At 41.7% G+C, this 22959-nt stretch overlaps 1 protein-coding gene across 6 annotated transcripts in view; it reads left to right on the top strand.

Moving 5' to 3' along the window:
* Positions 1-22396, top strand: part of DMC1 (DNA meiotic recombinase 1) — a 51524-nt gene extending 29128 nt beyond the window's left edge. For 3 of the 6 annotated variants that reach the window (XM_002831130.5, XM_054543457.2, XM_054543455.2), the window contains 6 exons: positions 1889-1980; positions 2689-2762; positions 2892-3006; positions 3663-3723; positions 19621-19737; positions 21257-22396. In XM_002831130.5, coding sequence (XP_002831176.3) covers positions 1889-1980; positions 2689-2762; positions 2892-3006; positions 3663-3723; positions 19621-19737; positions 21257-21326 — 529 coding nt within the window. In that variant the 3' untranslated portion in view covers positions 21327-22396. The remainder of the gene's footprint in view (positions 1-1888; positions 1981-2688; positions 2763-2891; positions 3007-3662; positions 3724-19620; positions 19738-21256) is intronic. The other 3 variants (XM_024239884.3, XM_063723093.1, XM_054543456.2) reach the window with 2 other exon arrangements.
* The last annotated feature ends 563 nt before the right edge of the window (positions 22397-22959 follow it).

The raw sequence follows: 22959 nt of genomic DNA, 5'->3' as shown, positions 1-22959 counted from the left end.
TTAACTTCTTTTGATCTATAACTAAGATCTGAGTCCTAAAGACCTTCCTCTGGAGCCTCAGTAAATTTACTTAATCTAAATGGGTCCAGGTGCTGGGGTGATTACCCTTATCTTATCTCCTGCTAAATCATGCAGCTTTGGGGAGTTCCTTCAGACCCCCAATAACTTGTTTGTGGAGACCTGGGGAGTTTCTTCAGACCCCCAATAAAACTTGTTTAATCCTAAACAGGTACTGTTAAGAATTTCTTCGTTATCTTGTCATGCTTCAAGGCCCAGGAAAGACCTGGGCAAAACTCTTGGTGGGCTTTTGTTACATTCCAGCCTTTGTATAAGGGCACTTTCAGCTTTTAATATTTAACTTAACCACTTAGTCAGTGCTGAAACAGTTGTTATGGAGGCCTACATTAGTAAGACCTGGCCTGCTACAACATAGTATCTGGAATTTGTAGAAACCGACATGATGAAAATGTTTTTATTGCCTCTTCCAATTCCCTGTCTAACTTGTCCACCAAAAACATCTACTGGGTATACTCAATAGCAATGGAAGATTTTTGTGGCTGTCACCAAAGCTCTAACAACAAGAACATATCTAGTGCATTAGGATATAAATGGCTGGGAAATCCTAAAGACAATTCAACTAAACATTTATTAAATTAATTGCAAATATCACAAATAAGATTATAAATGGTCCTTGATTTACAGTTACTTATACTGGGATCAGTGTTATGTAAACACTATAAACAAAGTGAAATAAGGTCACAAACATGCATTTAATTTTACCTCATTTTACTTCAGACATATTGTTGGGATCCCCAAAGACCTAAAAAAAATGTTTATTACTCCTTTATAGTTTATAGGTATAAGTGATTATTAGCTTCTTCCAGAATACCTTTGCAGGTGCACTTAGTTTGCTTCCCTATGAATTTGCTAATTTCAGAAAGCTAACAACTCCTGGCTAGGCATGGTGGCTCATGCCTGTAATCCTAGCACTTTGGGAGGCCGAGGCAGGCAGATCACTTGAGGTCAGGAGTTTGAAACCAGCCTGGCCAACATGGTGAAACCCCGTCTCCACTAAAAATACAAAAATTAGCTAGGTATGATGGCTCGCGCCTGTAATCACAGCTACTCAGGAGACTGAAGGAGGAGAAAACAAAAAAAAAAGCTAACAACTCCTTTAGAAGAAAGTAGATTTTAAACTCTATATACTTTCCAGGTAAGATTTGAAAAGAAAAAGAAAACCTATGCAAACAAAAAACCTTTGGTCGATATTTCTCTTCTGGGCCCTTGAAGTTACCTTTTTGACCCTTTGGTTCATGTAGTCAAATTTATCATTTAACAACATGTGATTAATGATATAATAAACTATTTCATATTGAGCAAATGAGGGGTATGAAGAGAGTGAATTAATTCACTTTGCAGTTATTGAATTATAATTCAGTGATATTATCTATCACAGGTCTATTTTTATAGATCTGAGAACAAAAGGACTCACAAAGCTTAGTTCCTAGTTTTTCTCTTGTAACTGATTTGCTGCATAAGCTCAAGTCATTTGCCTAATCTCTGTTTGCCAGTGTCTTACGTTGTAAAATGTAAAATAGGCCATAAAAACTAGTTTCCAAGGTTATTGTAAAGATTTGATAATTTAATAGTTAAATTCATTACTGCCCCACATTTCTATGACCATTATCATTACCTATGGTAAGTTGAGGCACTTATGAATAAACAAATCTTGTATAGACTTTAAATGGTTGCTAGCATCCTCTAGAATACCTTCACAGGTACATCGTTTGGCTTCTCTGTTAATTTACGTAAGATATTATGTTTTGTAGTGGTTGTCTAAACTTTTTTAGAATTGACTTATTGGATCCTTAATCTTGGCATACTCCAGCCGTCCAGATCGCCTTAGGGACATTGCTGATCGCTTTAATGTAGACCATGATGCAGTACTGGACAACGTACTTTATGCACGTGCATATACTAGTAAGAGCCCCATGCAGTTGGATGCTTGGGTCAGTGTAAGGTTGGCAGCACTGATTTACTACTTGAGTGATACAACATTTTGATACTTTTTTTCTATTTTATTATTCTCTAAATTAATGTACTCAGTCTATAAATTTTATCATCTGGTAAGTCCTTAGATAATAAAGTGCCCTCAAATTATTTATTATTCTTTGTCTTTGAAATTAAGAGTAACATTCTTTTTGGATAATGTAGCATTTGGTATATATGCTAAGGCAGAATATGCAATAATTTTTTTTTTTTTTTGAGGTGGAGTCTCGCTCTGTCACTCAGGCTGGAGTGCAGTGGTGCAATCTCGGCTCACTGCAACCTCCAACTCCTGGCTTCAAGTGATTCTCCTACCTCAGCCTCCCAAGTCGCTGGGATTACAGGCACACGCCACCACACCCAGCTAATTTTTGTATTTTTCAGTAGAGTCAGGGTTTCACCATGTTGGCAAGGCTGGTCTTGAACTCCTAACCCCAAGTGATCCACCTGCCTCGGCCTCCCAAAGCGTTGGGATTATAGGCATGAGCCACCATGCCCTGCTGCAATAATATTTAATAAAGTCATAAATAATTAAGAGAATCCTTCAAGGAATTTCTTTTGCCTGGCTCCCAAGAATATGAATGATCTTAGCCTCTGCTTCTTTCAACGTTTATAACATTTTTTCACTGCATTTCCCATCAGGTGAACATCAGATGGAGCTACTTGATTATGTAGCAGCAAAGTTCCATGAAGAAGCTGGCATCTTCAAGCTATTGGTACAAGCTTTTAAATATTGCTTTCACAGAGCTATTTAGCATAATATTTTTCTTCTATTGATCTCTATTCAAATAACATCTTCCTTCAATTTCCAAATGCATGTTTATTTTTACATTAATCCTGTGTAGATTATCGATTCAATCATGGCACTTTTTCGAGTGGATTTCAGTGGCCGTGGGGAGTTGGCCGAACGGCAGCAAAAATTGGCCCAGATGTTGTCACGACTCCAAAAAATCTCAGAAGGTATATCTTTAAAATAAAATGGCATCTGTGACTATGTTTGTCAAGTATACTTTGCAGAGAAGCTTGGAATATAATGTCACAGGAGGCAGCGATTTTTTTTTTAAATAAAATTACCTTAATGAGAATACAACTCTTTTTTTTTTTTTTTTTTTTTTTTTTTTTTGAGATCGTGTCTCGCTCTGTTGCCCAGGCTGGAGTGCAGTGGTGCAATCTCGGCTCACTGCAACCTCCGCCTCCCAGGTTCAAGCAATTCTTTCTCCTTAGCCCCCTGAGTAGCTGGGATTATAGGCGCCTGCCATCACACCCAGCCAATTTTTTGTATTTTTAGTAGAGACGGGGTTTCACCATGTTGGCCAGGCTGGTCTCGAGCTCCTGACCTCGTGATCTGCCCACCTCAGCCTCCCAAAGTGCTGGGATTACAGGCATGAGCCGCTGAGCCCGGCTTTACAACTCTTTTTTTAAACCAAAAATATTTATTCTAACCTTAATAATAATAATAATAACAAATAATTTCTGTTGTCAGTGAAAAATAGGAATATGATGTTATTTATAAAATAAATTCATGATGCAATATTTCTAAACTCTGAAATCTAAACAATGAACTTTTAAATATCTGTATTGCCTTTCTCATAGTTTTAAAATTTTATCTCTTGCAGAATATAACGTGGCTGTTTTTGTGACCAATCAAATGACTGCCGATCCAGGAGCAACTATGACGTAAGCCCCAATATTCTACTTTTTATTTCACAGTGGTTAACATAAAGAGGGTTAGAGTGTAGAATAGAAAATAATTTCAAGGCCGGGCACGGTGGCTCACGCCTGTAATTCCAGCACTTTAGCAGGCTGAGGCAGGCAGATCACGAGGTCAGGAGATGGAGACCAGCCTGACTAACATAGTGAAACCCCGTCTCTACTAAAAATGCAGAAATTAGCCGGGTGTGGTGGCGCACACCTGTAATCTCAGCTACTCAGGAGGCTGAGGCAGAAGAATCACTTGTACCTGGGAGGCAGAGGTTGTAGTAAGCCGAGATCGTGCCATTGTACTCCTGTCTGGGCAACAGAGCAAGATTCCATCTCAAAAAAAAAAAAGAAAAAATAAAAGAAAAGAATTTAAAAATCATTAGTCTTTATGTGGACACAAATATATCACAAATCACTTTATTACCGTATCACAAATCACTTTATTACCGGGCACAATGGCTCATGCCTGTAATCCCAACACTTTGGGAGGCCGAGATGGTTGGATCACCTGAGGTCAGGAGTTCGAGACCAGCCTGGCCAACATGGTGAAGCCTCATCTCTACTAAAAATACAAAAAATTAGCTGGGCGTGGTGGTGTGCGCCTGTAATCCCAGCTACTCGGGAGGCTGAGGTGGGAGAACCACTTGAACCCAGGAGGCGGAGGTTGCAGTGAGCCAAGATCATGCCATTGCACTCCATCTTGTACAACAAGAGCAAAACTGCATCTCAAAAAAAAAAAATCACTTTATTGCACAGTGTATATGACTTCATAATTGTAAATATCACTTGGTATCCAGAATCTATTTTTCTCTAGTTCTTTATAGAATAAAGCGATACTTTAACCATTTTCAGCAGTACTTTGGGCTTCTCTTTGGTCTAGGGCTAAAGGGGTATGGGAGGACAATAAGAAATAGATCCTAGAGAAATAAAAACTAATATTGCAGCTTATCAGTACAATAAAAACCATTCATAAAAACAAAAAAGTCATCTTTCTACAGGATATACATGAGATATATTTATCAGAGGCACTATGGGAGAAGTCTCCTGTTTGAAGAAAAAGAATTTCGGTTCACACTAGGCATATTCAGAATTTGTTGAAGTATTTGTGCACATAACTATTGACTCTGAAAGACGGCAGTGAATAGAAACACACAGAGAGCTAAAGTAGGATAATAAAAATAGATAAATCAGACAAAGGTTTGTTGCCACCGTAACAAATTTTGAGCATTATGTGTCTGAATAAGCAATCAAAATAATCCTAAATACACACCACTGCACTCCAGCCTGGGAGACAAAGCAAGACTGTCTCAAACAAAGCAAAACAAATCTAAATTCATGATAATGCTTTTTAAAAGTGCGTGTGTGTGTGTTTTTTTTAAGAGACAAGGTTTCACTCTGTCACCCAAGCTGCAATGCAGTGGCACCATCTCTCCTCACTGCAACCTCTGCCTCCCAGGCTCAGGTGATGCTCCTGCCTCAGCCTCCCGAGTAGCTGGGAGGCACACATCACCAAGCCTGGCTAATTTTTTTATTTTTAGAAGAGACAGGGTTTTGCCATGTTGGCCAGGCTGGTCTCAAACTCCTGGCCTCAAGCGATCCTCCCACCTCGGCATCCCAAAGTGCTAGGATTACATGTGTGAGCCCCCTTGCCTAGCCAAAAAGCTTTTTAAAAAATCTTTTAAAGGCTGGATGCAGTGGGCAGTGGCTCACCCCTGTAATCTCAGCACTTTGGGAGGCCGAGGTGGGCAGATCACCTGAGGTCAGGGGTTCAAGACCAGCCTGGACAACATGGCAAAACCCTGTCTTTACTAAAAATAAAAAAACTAGCCAGGCATGGTGGCGTGCGCCTGTAGTCCTAGCTTCTTGGGAGGCTAAGACAGGAGGATCACTTGAACCCAGGAGGTGGAGGCTGCAGTGAGCCAAGATCGTGCCACTGCACTCCAGCCTGGGTGACAGAACAAGACTCCGTCTCAAAAACCAAAAAAAAAAGATTTTTTTAAAGGTTTTTATTTAGAAAATATTTCTACCAGAGAGAAGTTACAATAACTAGTGAAATGAATTCATGCCACTGCATTTCAGCCTGGGAGACAGAGCAAGACATTTACTCATTTATCGAGGTTCACCAGTTGTTAAATTTGCCACATTTTTTTCTCTCTCCTATGTGTGTGTGTGTGTATATGTGGAGGTGTACATACACCTTTGTTTCTCCACACATACACACATTCTCATATGTATATGTATGTGGTATGTGTATATGGTTTTTTGTTTTTGTTTTTCTTTTTTTTTTGAGACGGAGTCTCGCTTTGTCACTCAGGCTGGAGTGCAGTGGCACGATCCCGGCTCACTGCAATCTGTGCCTCCCAGGTTCAGGCGATTCTCCTGCCTCAGCCTCCCGAGTAGTAAGGACTATAGGCGCGTGCCACCACACCCGGCTAATTTTTTGTATTTTTAGTAGAGATGGGGTTTCACCGTGTTAGCCAGGATGGTTTCTATCTCTTGACCTCATGATCCACCTGCCCCGGCCGCCCAAAGTGCTGGGATTACAGGCATAAGCCACTGTGCCCAGCCTTTTTTTTTTTTTGAGACGGAGTTTCACTCTTGTTGCTCAGGCTGGAGTGCAATGGTGCGATCTCAGCTCACTGCAACCTCCATCTCCTGGGTTCAAGCGATTCTCCTAACTCAGCCTCCCGAGTAGCTAGGATTACAGGCACCTGCCAACCACCCCCGGCTAATTTTTTTTGTATTTTTAGTAGAGACAGGGTTTCACCACATTGGTCAGGCTGGTCTCGAACTCTTGACCTCAGGTGATCCACCCACCTTGGCCTCCCAAAGTGCTGGGATTACAGGCATGACCCACCGCACTCAGTCGTGTTTGTTTGTTTTTTGAGACAGAGTCTTGCCCTGTCACCCAGGCTGGAGTGCAACAGCACCATCTCAGCTCACTGCAACTTCTGCCTCCTGGGTTCAAGCAATTCTCCTGCCTCAGCCTCCCAAGTAGCTGGGATTACAGGCGCCTGCCACCATGGCCGGCTAATTTTTGTATTTTTAGTAGAGACGGGGTTTCTTCATGTTGGCCAGGCTGGTCTCAAACTCCTGACCTCAGGTGATTCGCCCACCTCAGCCTCCCAAAATGCTGGGATTACAGGTGTGAGCCACCACGCCCAGCCTGTATATGTATTTTTTGGTGAACCATTTGAGAAGTTTTTTCTGAACCACTGAAAATTATTCACAGACATCATGACGCTTCACCTCTTAATACTTCAGCATATCTAAGAATAATGATGTTCTTCTACATAGCCACAATATAATTATCACATTCAGAAATTCTAACATTGGCATAATAATGTTATCTAATATACAGTTGTATTCAAGTGTCTCCAGTTGCCCCAATAATGTCCTTTATAGTTGTTGGGGGTTTTTTTGTTTTGCATTCAATTCAGGATCAATTGAAGAACATGCACTGCGTGTAATTGTCATGTCTCTTTAGTCTCCTTTAATCAGAACAGCTCTTCAACCTTTGTTAGACTTTTATGACACCGACATTTTTGTAGAACACAGGCCAACTGTTTTGCAATGTCCCTCAATTTGAAGTTGATTTTTTTTCTTCATTATTTAAAATGTTAAGCATTTTGACAGGAAAACTACATAAGCAATATTATGGCCTTCTCAGTATATCATATCAGGAGGCACATGATGGCAGTTTGTCCCATTATTAGTGATGTTAATTCTGATCATATGATTAAGATGATATTCACATGATGTTTCCATTGTAAAAGAAAATTACAAAAATTCTCTTTTATATTTAATTAGTAATTTGTGGGGTGATAATTTGAGACTGTGTAAATATCTTTCTCTGCAATAAGCTTTCATGCATTTATATTAGCATCCATTGAAGATTCTTGCCTAAATTAATTAGAGTAAATTAATTATTACTCTGATGGTTGCAATACAAAGTGCTATTACTTTAAAACAGAAGCAATGCGTCATATGGTAGCAGATTAAACGAATCATTGACATACATATTAAAAGATATTTGATATGCTGGAGTAAATTCTGTAAATTACATTGAAATGAATGTGTCTCTCTTTAGGCATTTTCCAAACTTACCCTTAACAATTTTGCTTCGTCTTTCGCAGTTTGATATCTATCTCTCACTTTTCAAGACTTTTTTTTTTTTTTTGTGATGGAGTCTCGCTCTGTCACTCAGGCTGAAGTGCAATGGCACGATTTCGGCTCACTGCAAGCTCCGCCTCCCAGGTTGACGCCATTCTCTCACCTCAGCCTCCCTAGTAGCCTGGGACTACAGGCGCCCACCACCACGCCCGGCTAATTTTGTTTTTGTGTTTTAGTAGAGACAGGGTTTCACCGTGTTAGCCAGGATGGTCTCGATCTCCTGACCTCGTGATCCGTCTGCCTCAGCCTACCAAAGTGCTGGGATTACAGGCATGAGCCACCGCGCCCGGCCTCAAGACCCTTTTATAAGTATTTTCTACTTAGTTACAAGAGATTCCTATGAAAAATATTAACTACTCAAATGTTATTAAGCAAGTTAAAAAGATTGAGCAGGGGAAATCATTTATTCACTCAATGAATATTTATTGAAAATCTACTATGTAACAATATTCTGAGAATTCCCTAGTGAACAAAAAAGACAAAAATCCTGGCCTCGGCCAAGCACGGTGGCTCACGCCTGTAATCCCAGCACTTTGGGTGGCTGAGGCAGGAGGATGGCTTGAGCCCAGGAGCCTGAGCCACATAGAGAGACCTCGTCTCTACAAAAAATTAAAAATTAGCCAAGCATGGTGGCACACGCCTGTAGTCCTAACTACTTGGGAGGCTGAGGCAGGAGGATTGCTTGAGCCTGGGAGGTCAAGGCTGCAGTGAGCCATGTTTGCACCACTGCACTCCAGCCTGGGCAAGAGAGTGAGAACCTGTCTCAAAAAAAAAAAAAAGTCTTGTGGCCGGGTGTGGTGGCTCACTCCTGTAATCCAGCACTTTGGGATACCAAGGCAGGTGGATCACGAGGTCAGGAGATCGAGACCAGGATGGCCAACATGGCGAAACCCTGTCTCTACTAAAAATATAAAAATTAGCTGGACGTAAATGTGCGTGCCTGTAATCCCAGCTACTTGGGAGGCTGGGGCAGAAGAATCGTTTGAACCCAGGAGGGGAGGTTGCAGTGAGCCAAGATCGCACCCCTGCACTCCAGCCTGGGTGACAGAGTGAGACTCTGTCTCAAAAAAAAAAAAAAAAAAAAAAAGAAGGACAATAAATGATGTCCATTCAACTCAAAATTTTAGTCTTGGTAAGTCACACATTGTCTATAGTATAGTCGCTGAGTGGTTAAGGCAATCATCTCTGTTTTATGGGATGACTTTCATACACAGGACATGAAGTGCTTCACAAAGAGAATAATTTTAAACTGAAGAGAAATGGAAGATTTTTAAGGCTCGTTTTAAAAAGAGAAAATGACTCATTGGCTCAGAGGGAGGAAGTGGGTTGCATTCAAATAAAACAGTACAAGTTAGAGAGCAATGTTCTTTCTTCAGGTGTCGGGAGGGAACATTGAAGAGGCCAAAACTGTCACTCTAGAGTTAGAAGGCAAAGGAAATCAGCGGAAATTAGGTCAGATAGGGGTTCTTTTTCTTATATTTGTAGAAAGTTTCAAAAAGAGTAAAACAGTTTTGAATTAATTCCAATAAGACAATGAAAGAAATAGAGAGGTGACAGATAATTGAAGAGAGAGTTGGAATGGGGAGGAGACTGAAAATGAAGAAGCTAAGTAAAGTGCTAGACAAAGTAACAAAGGCTAGTATTTTTACTGGGTAAGTCAACTCTGAAACATCATCTCCTCCACCTAGCTGAATTGTTAGGAAACAAGGTTCACTATAATTGGTATGTTAATAAAGTATATAAAATTATAACAATACAAATTAAACGCTTGTCTTTATATAAAGCACAAAAGTTGCCACAGCTAAATGGGAAAAAGAAGGACAATTTTAAACTAAAGGATTTTAAATACTATTAGGAAACCTCCCATAAAGAAAATATCTTTGTTTCTCAGTGTTGAGAAACTCCAAGCTGCAGTTCCCCTGGGGCCTGTCAGGGAAATATCACTATAATTGGTATGAGTCCGCAAGTACACTGACAATAATTGGGGCTTATATCCCATGCATTATACTTGATTGCACATCTTATTAAAAAGGAATGAAATTATAGAGGCGAGGAGCTGCCATATGATATAGCAAGAGGAGTAGCTCCTAGATGAGGCTTACAGATACAGACTTTAGAACTGGAATGATCCAGTTGATGAAGAGTTGGAGATAAAAAGTCAAAGTATCAGTCCATAATGTCTCACACTGGGGCAGATAACAAGATGAACAACAAATAAGACCATGATGTTGCCACCTACTTCATTTGCGTATTTGTTTTGGGAAAACAAAAAGTCACCGTAGAACATTTGCAGTCTTGTAAATGTACAGTCAGTTTATTCTCTAAGGATGTCACCTTCTTTTTGTTTGTTTGTTGTCGCCCAAGCTGGAGTGCAATGGCACGATCTTGGCTCACTGCAACCTCTGCCTCCCAGGTTCAAGAGATTCTCCTGCCTCAGCCTCCTGAGTAACTGGGATTACAGGAGCATGCCACCACACCTGGCTAATTTTTGTGTTTTTAGTAGAGACAGGGTTTCACCATGTTGGCCAGGCTGGTCTTGAACCCCTGACCTGGGGCGATCCACCCGCCTCAGCCTCCCAAAGTGCTGGGATTACAGGTGTGAGCCACCACACCCGTCCTAAGGATGTCACCTTCTGATCCAACATCATTAGCGTAAATTAAGAGGCAATATGATTAGAGAAAAAACATTAAACCAGGGTCACTAGCGTAGTGACCTTGTACAAGTGATTTAAACTATTTGAACTTCATTTTCCTCCCTCTCAAAATTAATTTATGTTTATTGATTACTTACCATGTGGCAGGTGCTTTTATGCATCATCTTTTCTAATTCTCATGTGACCCCAACGTAACTCACAGCCTCCTTGGAACTCCCTGTTGTTTTTGTGAAGCCAATCTCAGTATGTTGTTGAATCCCTCCCCATCTCACCTCCCCCCGCAAAAAAGAACCCAGAATTCTATCTTTAAAATGTTGAAAAAAGTATATATTTTTCTGTATATTTTGGGAGAAGACAGAGGGGAGAATTACTTAACAAAACTTCTTAAACATACCCTTTTATTTTAACCACCTCTTCTCTTTCCTCAGAATTCTTCTCCTTTGGTAGTACTCCCCTTTCCCCCATCTTCCCAAAATCTCAAAGCCTCCCCTGCCAGGCATGGCTCACGACTGTAATCCCAGCAGTTTGGGAGGCTGAGGCAGGTGGATCACCTGAGGTCAGGAGTTCGAGACCAGCCTGGCCAACATGGCAAAACTGCATCTTTATTAAAAATACAAAAATTAGCCAGGTGTGGTGGCAGGTTCCTGTAATCCCAGCTACTTGGGAGGCTGAGGCAGGGAGAATTGCTTGAACCCAGGAGGCGGAGGTTGCAGTGAGCCGAGATCATGCCACTGCACTCCAGCCTGGGCAACAGAGCAAGACTCCATCTCCAAAAAAGCCTCCTCATTCTTGGGCAAGTTCAATCTTTCTCTCCTCAATGGACCACTTCTCGAAAATGCCATCTGTAATCTCACTCCTTAGCAAGTAAAAAGCACCAGGAGTATTTATTGTCCCTTAAGCTTGCCCTTGCCCATGCCCCTCAAGATCCACACTCTAACCAGTATTTAAGGTAGGCATGATGATTATTCCTAATTTATAAAGGTGGAAACAGAGGCTCAGAATACTTAGTGTTTGCCCAATTCCAGAATTTAAAAATGTGGGAGCCAGGATTTGAACCCAGGTATCTTTGACGACAAAGTTAATGCTACTTGAACCTCACTGTACCATCCTTCCCATTCTATACCATAACTCTATATATGTTTCATGACCCCAGCATTCTAATTTGACATTGCCAGTTCAGGCTGTTTTGGGTCTTACCCTCAACAATATAATATGCCATATCCTGTTCAACCAGAGGGGGAGAAGTGAAATATTCTCATCCCCTCTTTACTACTAATATCTACCCCCATCTCTTCCTCCTCGCCATACTCCCCAGTTCCCTGACAAAAGGAAGAAAGAAGAGAAGAAAATATAAAAGAAGAAGAAATAAGACGATAGGCTCAAGGAGGGTTATGGGTGGTTTTCTGAAGCTGTTTTTACTTGGTCAGAAATAGAAGAAAATTGGCCCGGTGCAGTGGCTCACGCCTGTAATCCCAGTACTTTGGGAGGCCGAGGCAGGTGGATCATGAGGTCAGGAGTTCAAGACAAGCCTGGCCAAGATGGTGAAACCCCATCTCTACTAAAAATACAAAAATTAGCAGGGCATGGTGGCACACGCCTGTAGTCCCAGCTACTTGGGTGGCTGAGGCAGGAGAATCGCTTGAACCCGGGAGGCGGAGGTTGTAGTGAGCTGAGATGATGCCATTGCACTCCAGCCTGGGCGATAAGAGTGAAACTCCGTGAAAAAAAAAAAAAAAGAAGAAGAAATAGTAGAAAATTAAAGCCCTCTAAAAGAATGTGGAACGCTATTACACCCTCTTGTACTTCACCTCAAGACTTGGTTATAACTGCTGTAATAGTCAGGAAGTTCAAAGAAACTTTAAGAAAAGTTTCCTGGTCTACTTTTCACTGACAGAGTGACTGTTTTAGCTGAATTGTTTAGTTAAATAATAGTTATCCTATGTATTATTTTAGTTTAGTTTAGTTTTTGAGACAGGGTCTCTGTTGCCCAGGCTGGAGTGCAGTGGCATGATCTTAGCTCACTGCAGCCTTGGCCTCCCAGGCTCAAGTGATCCTCCCACCTCAGTCTCCAAGGCAGCACAGAACCAGGCACATGCCACCACACCGGGCTAATTTTTTGTATTTTTTTTGTACAGACAGGGTTTCACCCTGTTGCCAGCCTAGTCTCATACTCGTGGGCCTCCAAGGGATCAAACAAGCGATCTGCCCACCTTGGCCTCCCAATGTGCTGGGATTACAAGCGTAAACCACTGTGCCCAGCCAATAATTATCCTTTATCAAGGATCTCTTATGTGCCAAGATTGCCGTAAGGATAGAACAAATGTATGTAAGTGAACAGGTACAGTTCCTGGCACATAGGAGCCTTGTATGTATAATATTCGAGATTCAGGCCAGGCGCAGTGGCTCACATCTGTAATCCCACACTTTGGGAGGCCAAGGCGGGCAGATCATTTAAGGTCAGGAGTTTGAGACCATCCTGGCTAACATGATGAAACTCCGTATCTCCTAAAAGTACAAAAAAATTAGCTGAGTGTGATGGCGCACACCTGCAATCCCAGCTACTCGGGAGGCTGAGGCAGGAGAATTGCTTGAGCCTGGGTGGTGGAGGTTGCGATGAGCCAAGATCATGCCACTGCACTCTAGCTTGGGTGACAGAGTGAGATTCTGTCTCAAAAAAAAAAAAAAATGATTCCATATATCTTGAATCCTCACAATGCCCTAAGAAATAAAGTCTTTTTATTCCCATTTTATAGTGAAAGAAACTGAGGTTCATAAAGGTACCCCAAGGTAATATAGGTAATAAATGTTTAAGTCAGGATTAGGAAAGCAGGTAAATAATTGCAGTCACTGGAGTTATGCCTTACCTGAATTATTGCATTTTATTTTACAACTATTAAGTACAGTTATTATCTCCCATTAAAAATGAAGAAGTAAGGCCGGGCATGGTGGCTCACACCTGTAATCCCAGCACTTTGGGAGGCTGAGGCAGGTGGATCACCTGAGGTCAGGAGTTCGAGACCAGCCTGACTAACATGGCAAAACCCCGTCTCTACTAAATATACAAAAATTATCTGGTATGGTGATGGGTGCCTATAATCCCAGCTACTTGGGAGGCTGAGGCAGGGAGAATTGCTTGAACCCGGGAAGCAGAGGTTGCAGTGAGCCAAGATTGTGCCATTGCACTCCAGCCTGGGTGACAAAGCAAGACTGTGTCTCAAAAAAAAGGAGAAAAAGGAGGTCCAGTGCAGTGGCTCACACCTGTAATCCCAACACTTTGGGAGGCCGAGGTGGGCGGATCACTTGAGGTCAGGAGTTCAAGACCAGCCTGGCCAACCAACATGGTGAATCTCTGTCTCTACTGAAAATATAAAAATTAGCCGGGTGTGGTGGTGGGTGCCTGTAGTCCTAGCTACTCCAGAGGCTGAGGCAGGAGAATCGCTTGAACTTGGGAGGCGGAGGCTGCAGTGAGGTGAGATCCTGGCACTGAACTCTAGCCTGGGTGGCAGAGAAAGATGCCGTCTAAAAAAAAATACAAGAAGAAAGAGAGATTTAGAATGGTTAAACAATTTTCTTCAAGTCATATGGCTAAAAAGCCAGAATTTGAACTCAAGTCTAACTCCGTAGCTCATACAACACACAGTATATCAGGACTGCTTCTGCCTGGGGAACGGCTGGTATGCTGTCACCCGAGAGGTTTTGCAGGGATGTATCCATTTATCCAGTGAATTGACCATAGTCCAGAGCCCTCAGCCTTGAAGGCAGAGATTTGATTTGGTCAGCTTACTAAGAACCAATCTGTTTCTTGGGGCCAGACACACATTAATCAAGCTCATGAGACTGAATGAAGAACCAGAGGGCCAGTTTATTGATAACAAAAATGTAGCTACACTTGAGATTCATGTGACCAGCACATTCTCTCCCTGTAAGTAGACCTCAATAGGAATCCAATTTTAATCTGAAATTATTTACTAGATATGGAATCCAAGCAAAGGGAAAAATTTGATGACTTAGAAGAATGTCTGCCACATAGCAAGGACTCAGTAAATCTTAGTTATTATTATTATTATTAATACCCATGTACACCAGAGAAGGGGTTATGAATTTCCCAGACTTACACAAAAATTTTTGTATGTGTGTATATGTGCCCTTTTTTTTGGTGGGGGGGGATGTTTTTATTACATTATCAAAGTGTTAGTGACCTACAAGCAAGGTTAAGAGCCATAAATTTGGCCAGGAGTGGTGGCTCACGCCTGTAATCCCAGCACTTTGGGAGACTGAGGTGGGCGGATCATGAGGTCAGGAGTTCGAGACCAGCCTGACTAACATGGTGAAACCCCGTCTCTACTAAAAATACAAAAATTAGCCGGGCGTGGTGGCATGCACCTGTAATCTACTACTAGCTAGTCAGGAGGCTAAGCTAGGAGAATCGCTTGAACCCGGGAGGTGGAGATTGCAGTGAGCCGCGATCACGGCACTGCACTCCAGCCTGGGCAACACAGCAAGACTCCATCTCAAAAAAAAAATCCATAAATTTACACAAAATCCTGAACACCTTAGTGGAACAAACAAAATTTGTTTGTTTTCCTTTCTTTTAAACCCATGGATTATATCGAACAAACAAAATTTGAATTGGCTTGATATTCTCCTGGAGCTAAGGCTGCTATGTCACAGCCTATTTTGATATAACTTCTTAGTTTATGAATCATTTGTTAGACTTTTTTATCCCCATAATATCTTTTTCTTTTTTTTCTTTTATTTTATGTATTTTATTTTATTTTTGAGACAAGGTCTTGCTCTGTCACCCAGGCTGGAGTGACTAGAGTGCAGTGGCACAATGACCACTCACCACAGCCTCAACTTCCTGGACTTGAGAGATCTTCCTGTGTCAGCCCCCTGAGTAGCCAGGACTCCAGGCATGCACCACCATGCCCAGCTAATTGTTGTATTTTTGTAGAGATGGGGTTTTACCATGTTGTCCAGACTGGTCTCGAACTCCTGGGCTCAAGGGATCCACCTGCCGCAGCCTCCCAAAGGGCTGGGATTACAGGTGTGAGCCACTGTGCCTAGCCTCATTCCTATATGTTTTCTTTGCCCTTTTGCAAATGCTATAATTTATTTCCCCATTTGGGTGATTCAAAATCATCTCCTTTTGGAAATAATGTTCTTAACATTCAGGCTCTTCACCTATAGTAATGACAAGCAATTGTCTCTATTCTTTTTTGCACATCGGGTACCACACTAGTAACAGCAAACAATAGTTTGCTAAGAAAAAAAATCATGGCTATACATCTAGAAGCTCTAGCTTCCCAGTCTTGTTTAGGTTATCTATGATGGCATGGGAGGCATGATGCTTCAACTGGGGGAATCTATCTTCTTTTATATTTGCCTCTGTCAGAACACTCTTCAAAAGTTCCCTGAATTACAGTTTTGAAGATATGACATAAGAAGGACCTAGACCAGGGAGTCCCAAATTGTCATCTCTGTATTCATTCCGCAATATTTATGAAGTACCCTGTATATTATAGGCACTTTTCCAGGCACTGGAGTTTCAAAGATGAACAGATATTTAGAGTATAGTTGGGGAATAAGGCCCATACATTTAAAATTACCATGTAGTGTGCTTTATTTATTTATTTATTTAGAGATGTAGTCTCGCTCTTGTTGCCCAGGCTGTAGTGCAATGGCGTGATCTTGGCTCACCACAACCTCCGCCTCCCGGGTTCAAGTGATTCTCCTGCCTCAGCCTCCTGAGTAGCTGGGATTACGGGCATGTGCCACCACACCCGGCTAATTTTGTATTTTTAGTAGAGACGGGGTTTCTCCATGTTGGTCAGGCTGATCTTGAACTCCCGACCTCAGGTGATCCGCCCACCTCAGCCTCCCAAAGTGCTACTGCGCCCGCCCGTAGTGTGCTTTAATAAAAGAATACAAACTGTTGGAAAGCACAGAGGGGGCCAGTTTCTACTGTTTCAGGGAGCCAGGCAAGGGTTCCTAGAAGGGAGGACACTTGAAGGCTGTGTAGGAGCTGAATGAGCAGACACGGTGGGGAAAGGAGCTTTCATTTCAGAGGGAATAATGGGTGCAAAGTCATCAAGGATAAGAAGACTTTCTGAAATCAGAAAAAAGGAAGTTTTAGAGGGAAGGAGAAAACATGAGTACAACTGTAGTTAAGTATATAGGTGGTGGATAGAAAGAAGAAGTTGAGGAAGTGTCCCCCTGAGAGCCCTTATTTTTTTTTATTAGTTTTATTTTATTTTATTTTATTTTTTTGAGACGGGATCTCGCTCTGTCGCCTGGGCTGGAGTGCGGTGGCGCGATCAGCTCACTGCAACCTCTGCCTCCTGGGTTCAAGCGATTCTTCTGCCTCAGCTTCCTGAGTAGCTGGGACTGCAGGTGCATGTCACCACACCCAGCTAATTTTTGTATTTTTAGTAGAGACAAGGTTTCACCATATTGGCTAGGCTGGTCTCAAACTCCTGACCTTGTGATCTGCCTGCCTCAGCCTCCCAAAGTGCTGGGATTACAGGCATGAGCCACCGTGCCCGGCCGAGCCCTTATTTTCTTTATAAAGTAGCAGGCAATGTCGTCCAAGGTGAGGGGATAAGAATGGAAAAGGGGGCTTAAGGAGACTACTGAAGGTTAGGCAGTAAAGCCAACCATGCTCACACAGGAGAATGAGCAGCATTGAGACACTAGCTGGGAGAAGCAGTAGCATTGTGTTAAGACTTCTCTCTGCCCATTAAGCTAACCTTGACTATCCGTTCTTAGCTCCTTTTGATAGAAATTTCCAACTGGTCTCAATTTTATTTTTTCTTAACTTTTGTGAAAACACCAATCTTTTTGCAGTCCAATATTCCCCTTGGAATTGTTGTAGCATAAATATCTTAAGCTGAAAAAACTTTTTTTTTCCCTAAGACAGAGTCTCACTCTGTCACCCAGGCTAGAGGGCAGTGGCGCAATCTCAGCTCACTGCAGCCTCCGCCTTCCGAGTTCAAGCGATTCTCCTGCCTCAGCCTCCCATGTAGCTGAAAAAACAATTTTGAACACCCACTGTGTGCCTGGTTGTGCAGAACTAAACACAATATAATCTGCCCTTAAGGAGCTTAGTGATAGAGAATAAGAGAGGAATTGAAAAGGAATACAATAAGTAAATAAATAATAGTACTAAAGGCAGAACATGAAAAGTACGTTACAGAAGCATAAATACAGTGTTTGCAGTCTTGGAGTTCATAGCCCAGTTGAGAATATCCTCAGGGTCTCAAGCAGCCCATCTATATAGAACATAAGATTCTTTTAAAACCATGAAGAACCACCTGTAAGGTAGGGTGACCTGAAAAGTTAAGTGGCATTGATATGAAAGCATTATAGAGACAACGCACTTACCTAGCTATTTTATCCAACTGAGAAGGCTTTATAGCTTTACTACCCTGTCAGGTGCCCAGCAAAGCAACCCAGCTTTCTGACTTCTTAACTGCTGTTAGTCTCAACTGTCTGGCTACTACTTTCTTGATAGCGGTTCACTCCAAAACTAACTTTGTCCTTGTTCCTATGTTGGAGCTGCTGCATTATAGATATATAATATAATGTATTATATATTATATATTATATATTATATATAATCTATTATATAATATATATAATATATAATATATTATATATTATATATATAATTATATATATAATTTTTTAAAAAATGTTTTAAAGAGGGCCTCACTGTGGTGCCCAGGCTAGCCTCTGAATTCCTGGGCTCAAGTGATCCTCCTGCTTCAGCCTCTGAAGTAGCTGGGACTACAGATATGTGCCATAGTGCCCAGCTTCTACTGAATCTTAATCAATCCTATTCAGCACCAACCAGGGATCTTCTGGTCCTAACCTCTGAGCCATTTAATCAAGTAGCAGTTTATCTCAGCAAACTCCTTTACCAAAGAGCTTCTTATCCCGACCAACCTACAGTCTAAATATTTAACCTCATGCCAATCAGCTACATCCTTGCTACACCAAGCCTGAAGCTTAGAGTAACCAGAATCATGAACACTTTCATGGAGCAAGCACAACTTGAATTGACTTGTAACTATATTCTTCCAGAACTGAAGCTATTATGCTATATCATAGTTTATTTTGATCAAGTATAACCTTTAGTTTGTGCTGTTTCCTTATTGATGATTTCTAAGCCCACATTTTCTTTCTAGTTTTTTTTTTTTTTTGAGAAGGAGTCTTATTCTGTTGCCCAGGCTGGAATGCAGTGGCTGATCTCAGCTAACTGCAGCCTCCACCTCTTGGGTTCAAGCAATTCTCCTGCCTCAGCCTCCCGAGTAGCTGGGATTACAAGCGTCAGGCGCACGCCACCACACCTGGCTAATTTTTGTATTTTTAGTAGAGATGGGGTTTTGCCATGTTGGCCAGGCTAGTCTCGAACTTCTGACCTCAGTGATCCACCCACCTCGACCTCCCAAAGTGCTGGGATTACAGGCACGAGCCACCGAGCCCAGCCAGTAATCTCATTTTTTAAAGTCAGGCTGGGTGCAGTGGCTCGTGCTTGTAACCCCAACACATTGGGAGGCCAAGGCAGGCAGATCATGAGGTCAGGAGTTCGAGACCAGCCTGGCCAACACAGTGAAACCTCATCTCTACTAAAAATACAAAAAATTAGCTGGGCGTGGTGGTGGGCGCCTGTCATCCCAGCTACCTGGGAGGCTGAGGCAGGAGAATTGCTTGAACCCAGGAGGTGGAGGTTGCAGTGAGTGAGATCACACCACTGCACTCTAGCCTGGGCGACACAGCTAGACTCCATCTCAAAAAAAAAAAAAAAAAGTCAAACAACATATAAACTATTTATCATAGGAATCTCAAAAGCCTAGACTAGATGGGGTATATAGCAGCTCCAAAACTCACCCCACTCCATAGTTTATGACCAAGCCTCTGTTTGTTTAGAATATATACTTATTCCAACTCCTGACATCCACCACAGAAAGATTGCTTTGTAATTGCAGATATTGCCATATATAGTCCATATGATGAAACCTGAAAGGGTATTTTATTAATTCAGCTTTCAGGCAGATCCCAAAAAACCCATTGGGGGACACATTCTGGCTCATGCTTCAACAACAAGAATAAGCTTGCGAAAGGGAAGAGGAGAGCTCAGAATTGCCAAGATTTATGACAGGTAAATTTTTTTTATTCTTTGTGTGTGTGTGTGTGTGTGTGTGTGTGTGCGCGTATGTGTAGAGACGGGGTTTTGCCATGTTGCCCAAGCTGATCTCAACCTCCTAGGCTCAAGCAATCCTCCCTCCTTGGGCTCCCAAAGTGCTGGGACTATAGGTGTGAGCCACCGCAAGGCTGTAATTATTACTGCCAGGTGCTGTGTGTTTGAATTTCCTTCTAAAAAATTATTCAATTTATTGGGAAGTCCCTACTGTGTACTAGGTACTAGGGATTGAGGGATTCTATTGACACATAGACTTGGTCCCTGACCTTTCAAAGCATACACCTAGATAATGAAATCATCAATTCCAATTAAATTGTGTTAAGTGCAAGGTAAGTATCAAGTATGGGAACATATCCTCCTTTCTTTTTGCCAGGTTAACTCTATTTGTTTTTCAGGTTTCAGTTTAAACATCACTTTCTCAGGGAACCTTTCCCTAACCCTTACAGTCTAGGCTACTCAGTATATTATACCCTATATTCTTTCTCAGCACTTTATGTGTTTAATTAAGAATTACAGATTTTGGCCGGGCACAGTGGCTCACACCTGTAATCCTAGCACTTTTGGGAGGCTAAGGTGGGCGGATCACCTGAGGCCAGGAGTTTGAGACTGGCCGAGATCGCGCCACTGCACTCCAGCCTGGGCGACAGAGCGAGACTCCGTCTCAAAAAAACACAAAGACAAAAAACAAAAAAGAATTGGATAACCTGGGAGGATGTGCTAAACAACCTATGTTTCCACGGAAGGTACTCAGTAATCTTTTAATTTATTTCAAAGTATTTTACAGTTTGCTCCTACATTAGTCTAGTCATGAGAAAGGTGCATACCCCTACAGAATCAGATAAACCTCTAAGGGGCTGCTATACAATGCCTGACACTATACTAAAAGAACATCCAGTTGGCCAGGCGCAGTGGCTCACGCCTGTAATCTCAGCACTTTGGGAGGCCGAGGCAGGCGGATCACCTGAGGTCAGGAGTTCAAGACCAGCCTGGCCAACATGGTGAAACCCCGTCTCTACTAAAAATACAAAAATTAGCCGGGCGTGGTGGCAGGCACCTGTAATCCCAGCTATTTGGGAGGCTGAGGCAGAAGAATTGCTTGAACCCAGGAGGCAGAGGTTGCAGTGAGACGAGATCTCACCATTGCACTCCAGCCTGGGGGACAAGAGCGAGACTTTGTCCAAAAAAAAAAAAAATTAAAATAAATAAATGAAAGAACATCCAGTTATCCTTTCACCTGTTTCCAAGTTTGGGGTAATTTTTCTTGACATTCAGAACTTTATATATAGAAGTTGCTCAATAAATTTTTTGTGAGGGTTAATAATACTTGTGGGTAAATTCTGTAGGCCACATTTGGTTGTACCAACTCTGAGATGTCTCTGGAGACTCAGACTGATGGGCGCATAATGCCTGTGACATGAATATAGTATTTATAGAAATAGAGCTTTTTATAAACTTCTGTTCCCTTGTATTCTGTTAGTCCTGAGATGCCTGAAAATGAAGCCACCTTCGCAATAACTGCTGGAGGAATTGGGGATGCCAAGGAGTAGGTGGTGAATTGATGCAAATTGCTTCTTAGTGCTTATTAGGAGCTGAAGAAATGGAAAAGCAGTCTCCAATTTCACATCTTGAAATAGAGGTTTTTTCCCACATGTTACTAAAGAAAAGTCGGCAAAAGAGATTTAAATCTTATATTTATCTTAAAAGTCCCTGATTTGTGATAACTATACATTGTATGTAAATTCAGGGATATGTATATGTATGTTTGTGTGTGTGTGTGTGTGTGTGTGTACCTGACATATATAGTAGATATATATACCTATTGAAATTCTCTCTCTCTGTGTATGTATATATACCTATGGAAAACTAGTTGTTGGGATAGGGATACGTGATTCCCTCCCTTTCACTTTTCAAAGTGAGCCACTAAACAGATAGAAAGTCTAAGAGTTCAGAAATGTCCCATTCTCCTAAGGACTTTCCCTTCACCATTTTTCTAGGGTACAGTGCCACTGACTTACAGAGCTGGATGTTTTTCCACAAGAGGATTTAAGGGAGGAATGTTTATAGGACACACACACAAAAGCTCTTTCTATTTATAATATCAAACTGCATATTCACCTTTATAGCAACAGAAAACAGACATTAAGTCAAATTTTAAATCACTGGACTTTGACAAGCAGAAATTACTTTTAAAAAAATGTATTTATGGCTGGGCGTAGTGGCTCACACCTGTAATCCCAGCATTTTGGGAGGCTGAGACAGGTGGATCACTTGAGGTCAGGAGTTCAAGACCAGCCTGGCCAACATGGAGAAACCCCATCTCTACTAAAAATACAAAAATTAGCCAAGCGCAGTGGCATGTGCCTGTAATCCCAGCTACTCTGGAGGCTGAGGCAGGAGAATTGCTTGAACCCAGGAGGCAGAGATTGCGGTGAGCCAAGATGGCGCCACTGCACTCCAGCCTAGGTGACAGAGTGAGACTCCATCTCAAAAAAAAAAAAACTTTTTAAAAATGTTAAAATTAATTTAAATGTAAAATTTCTGAATAGTAATCTTAGAAATGTGTAAAAGATATTATTTTGATTGTTAAACAAAAATAAAATCCTGTTTTCAAAATGCATGTATGGTGAAAATATGTAAAAATTAATATACTAATGACAATATACAATGAAGAGCTTTATAGACTTCAATCTTTATAGACTTTAATGTTACATCAACTTACATGAAAATTCCAAGGCTGGGCGTGGTGGCTCACACCTATAATCCCAGCTCTTTGGGAGGCCAAGGCAAGTGAATTGCTTGAGCCCAGGAGTTTGAAGACCAGCCTGGGCAATATGGCAAAACCCCATCTCTACAAAAAATACAAAAAAAATTCGCCAGGCATGGTGGTGTGTGCCTGAGGTCCCAGCTACTCAGGAAGCTGAAGTGGGAGGATCGCTGGAGCCCAGGAGGCAGAGGTTGCATTGAGCCAAGATAGAGCCACTACACTCCAGCCTGGGTCACAGAGTGAGACCCTGTCTCAAAAAAAAAAAAAAAGAAGGAAAGAGAAGAAAATTCAAGTATTCGAAGTACCATTTGTTACAAAAGGTATTTGATTTTTCATGAAATTATTCACTCACTAATTATTATTAATGTTAAGCACTAAAGAATAAACAAGGAAAATGTGGTTCCTACACATAAAGA

Source organism: Pongo abelii, chromosome 23 (assembly GCF_028885655.2).
Source record: "Pongo abelii isolate AG06213 chromosome 23, NHGRI_mPonAbe1-v2.0_pri, whole genome shotgun sequence".
In the NCBI taxonomy this organism is placed as follows: domain Eukaryota; kingdom Metazoa; phylum Chordata; class Mammalia; order Primates; family Hominidae; genus Pongo; species Pongo abelii.
Note: the sequence above shows the minus strand (reverse complement) of the source record. Positions and strands in the feature narration are given on the sequence as shown.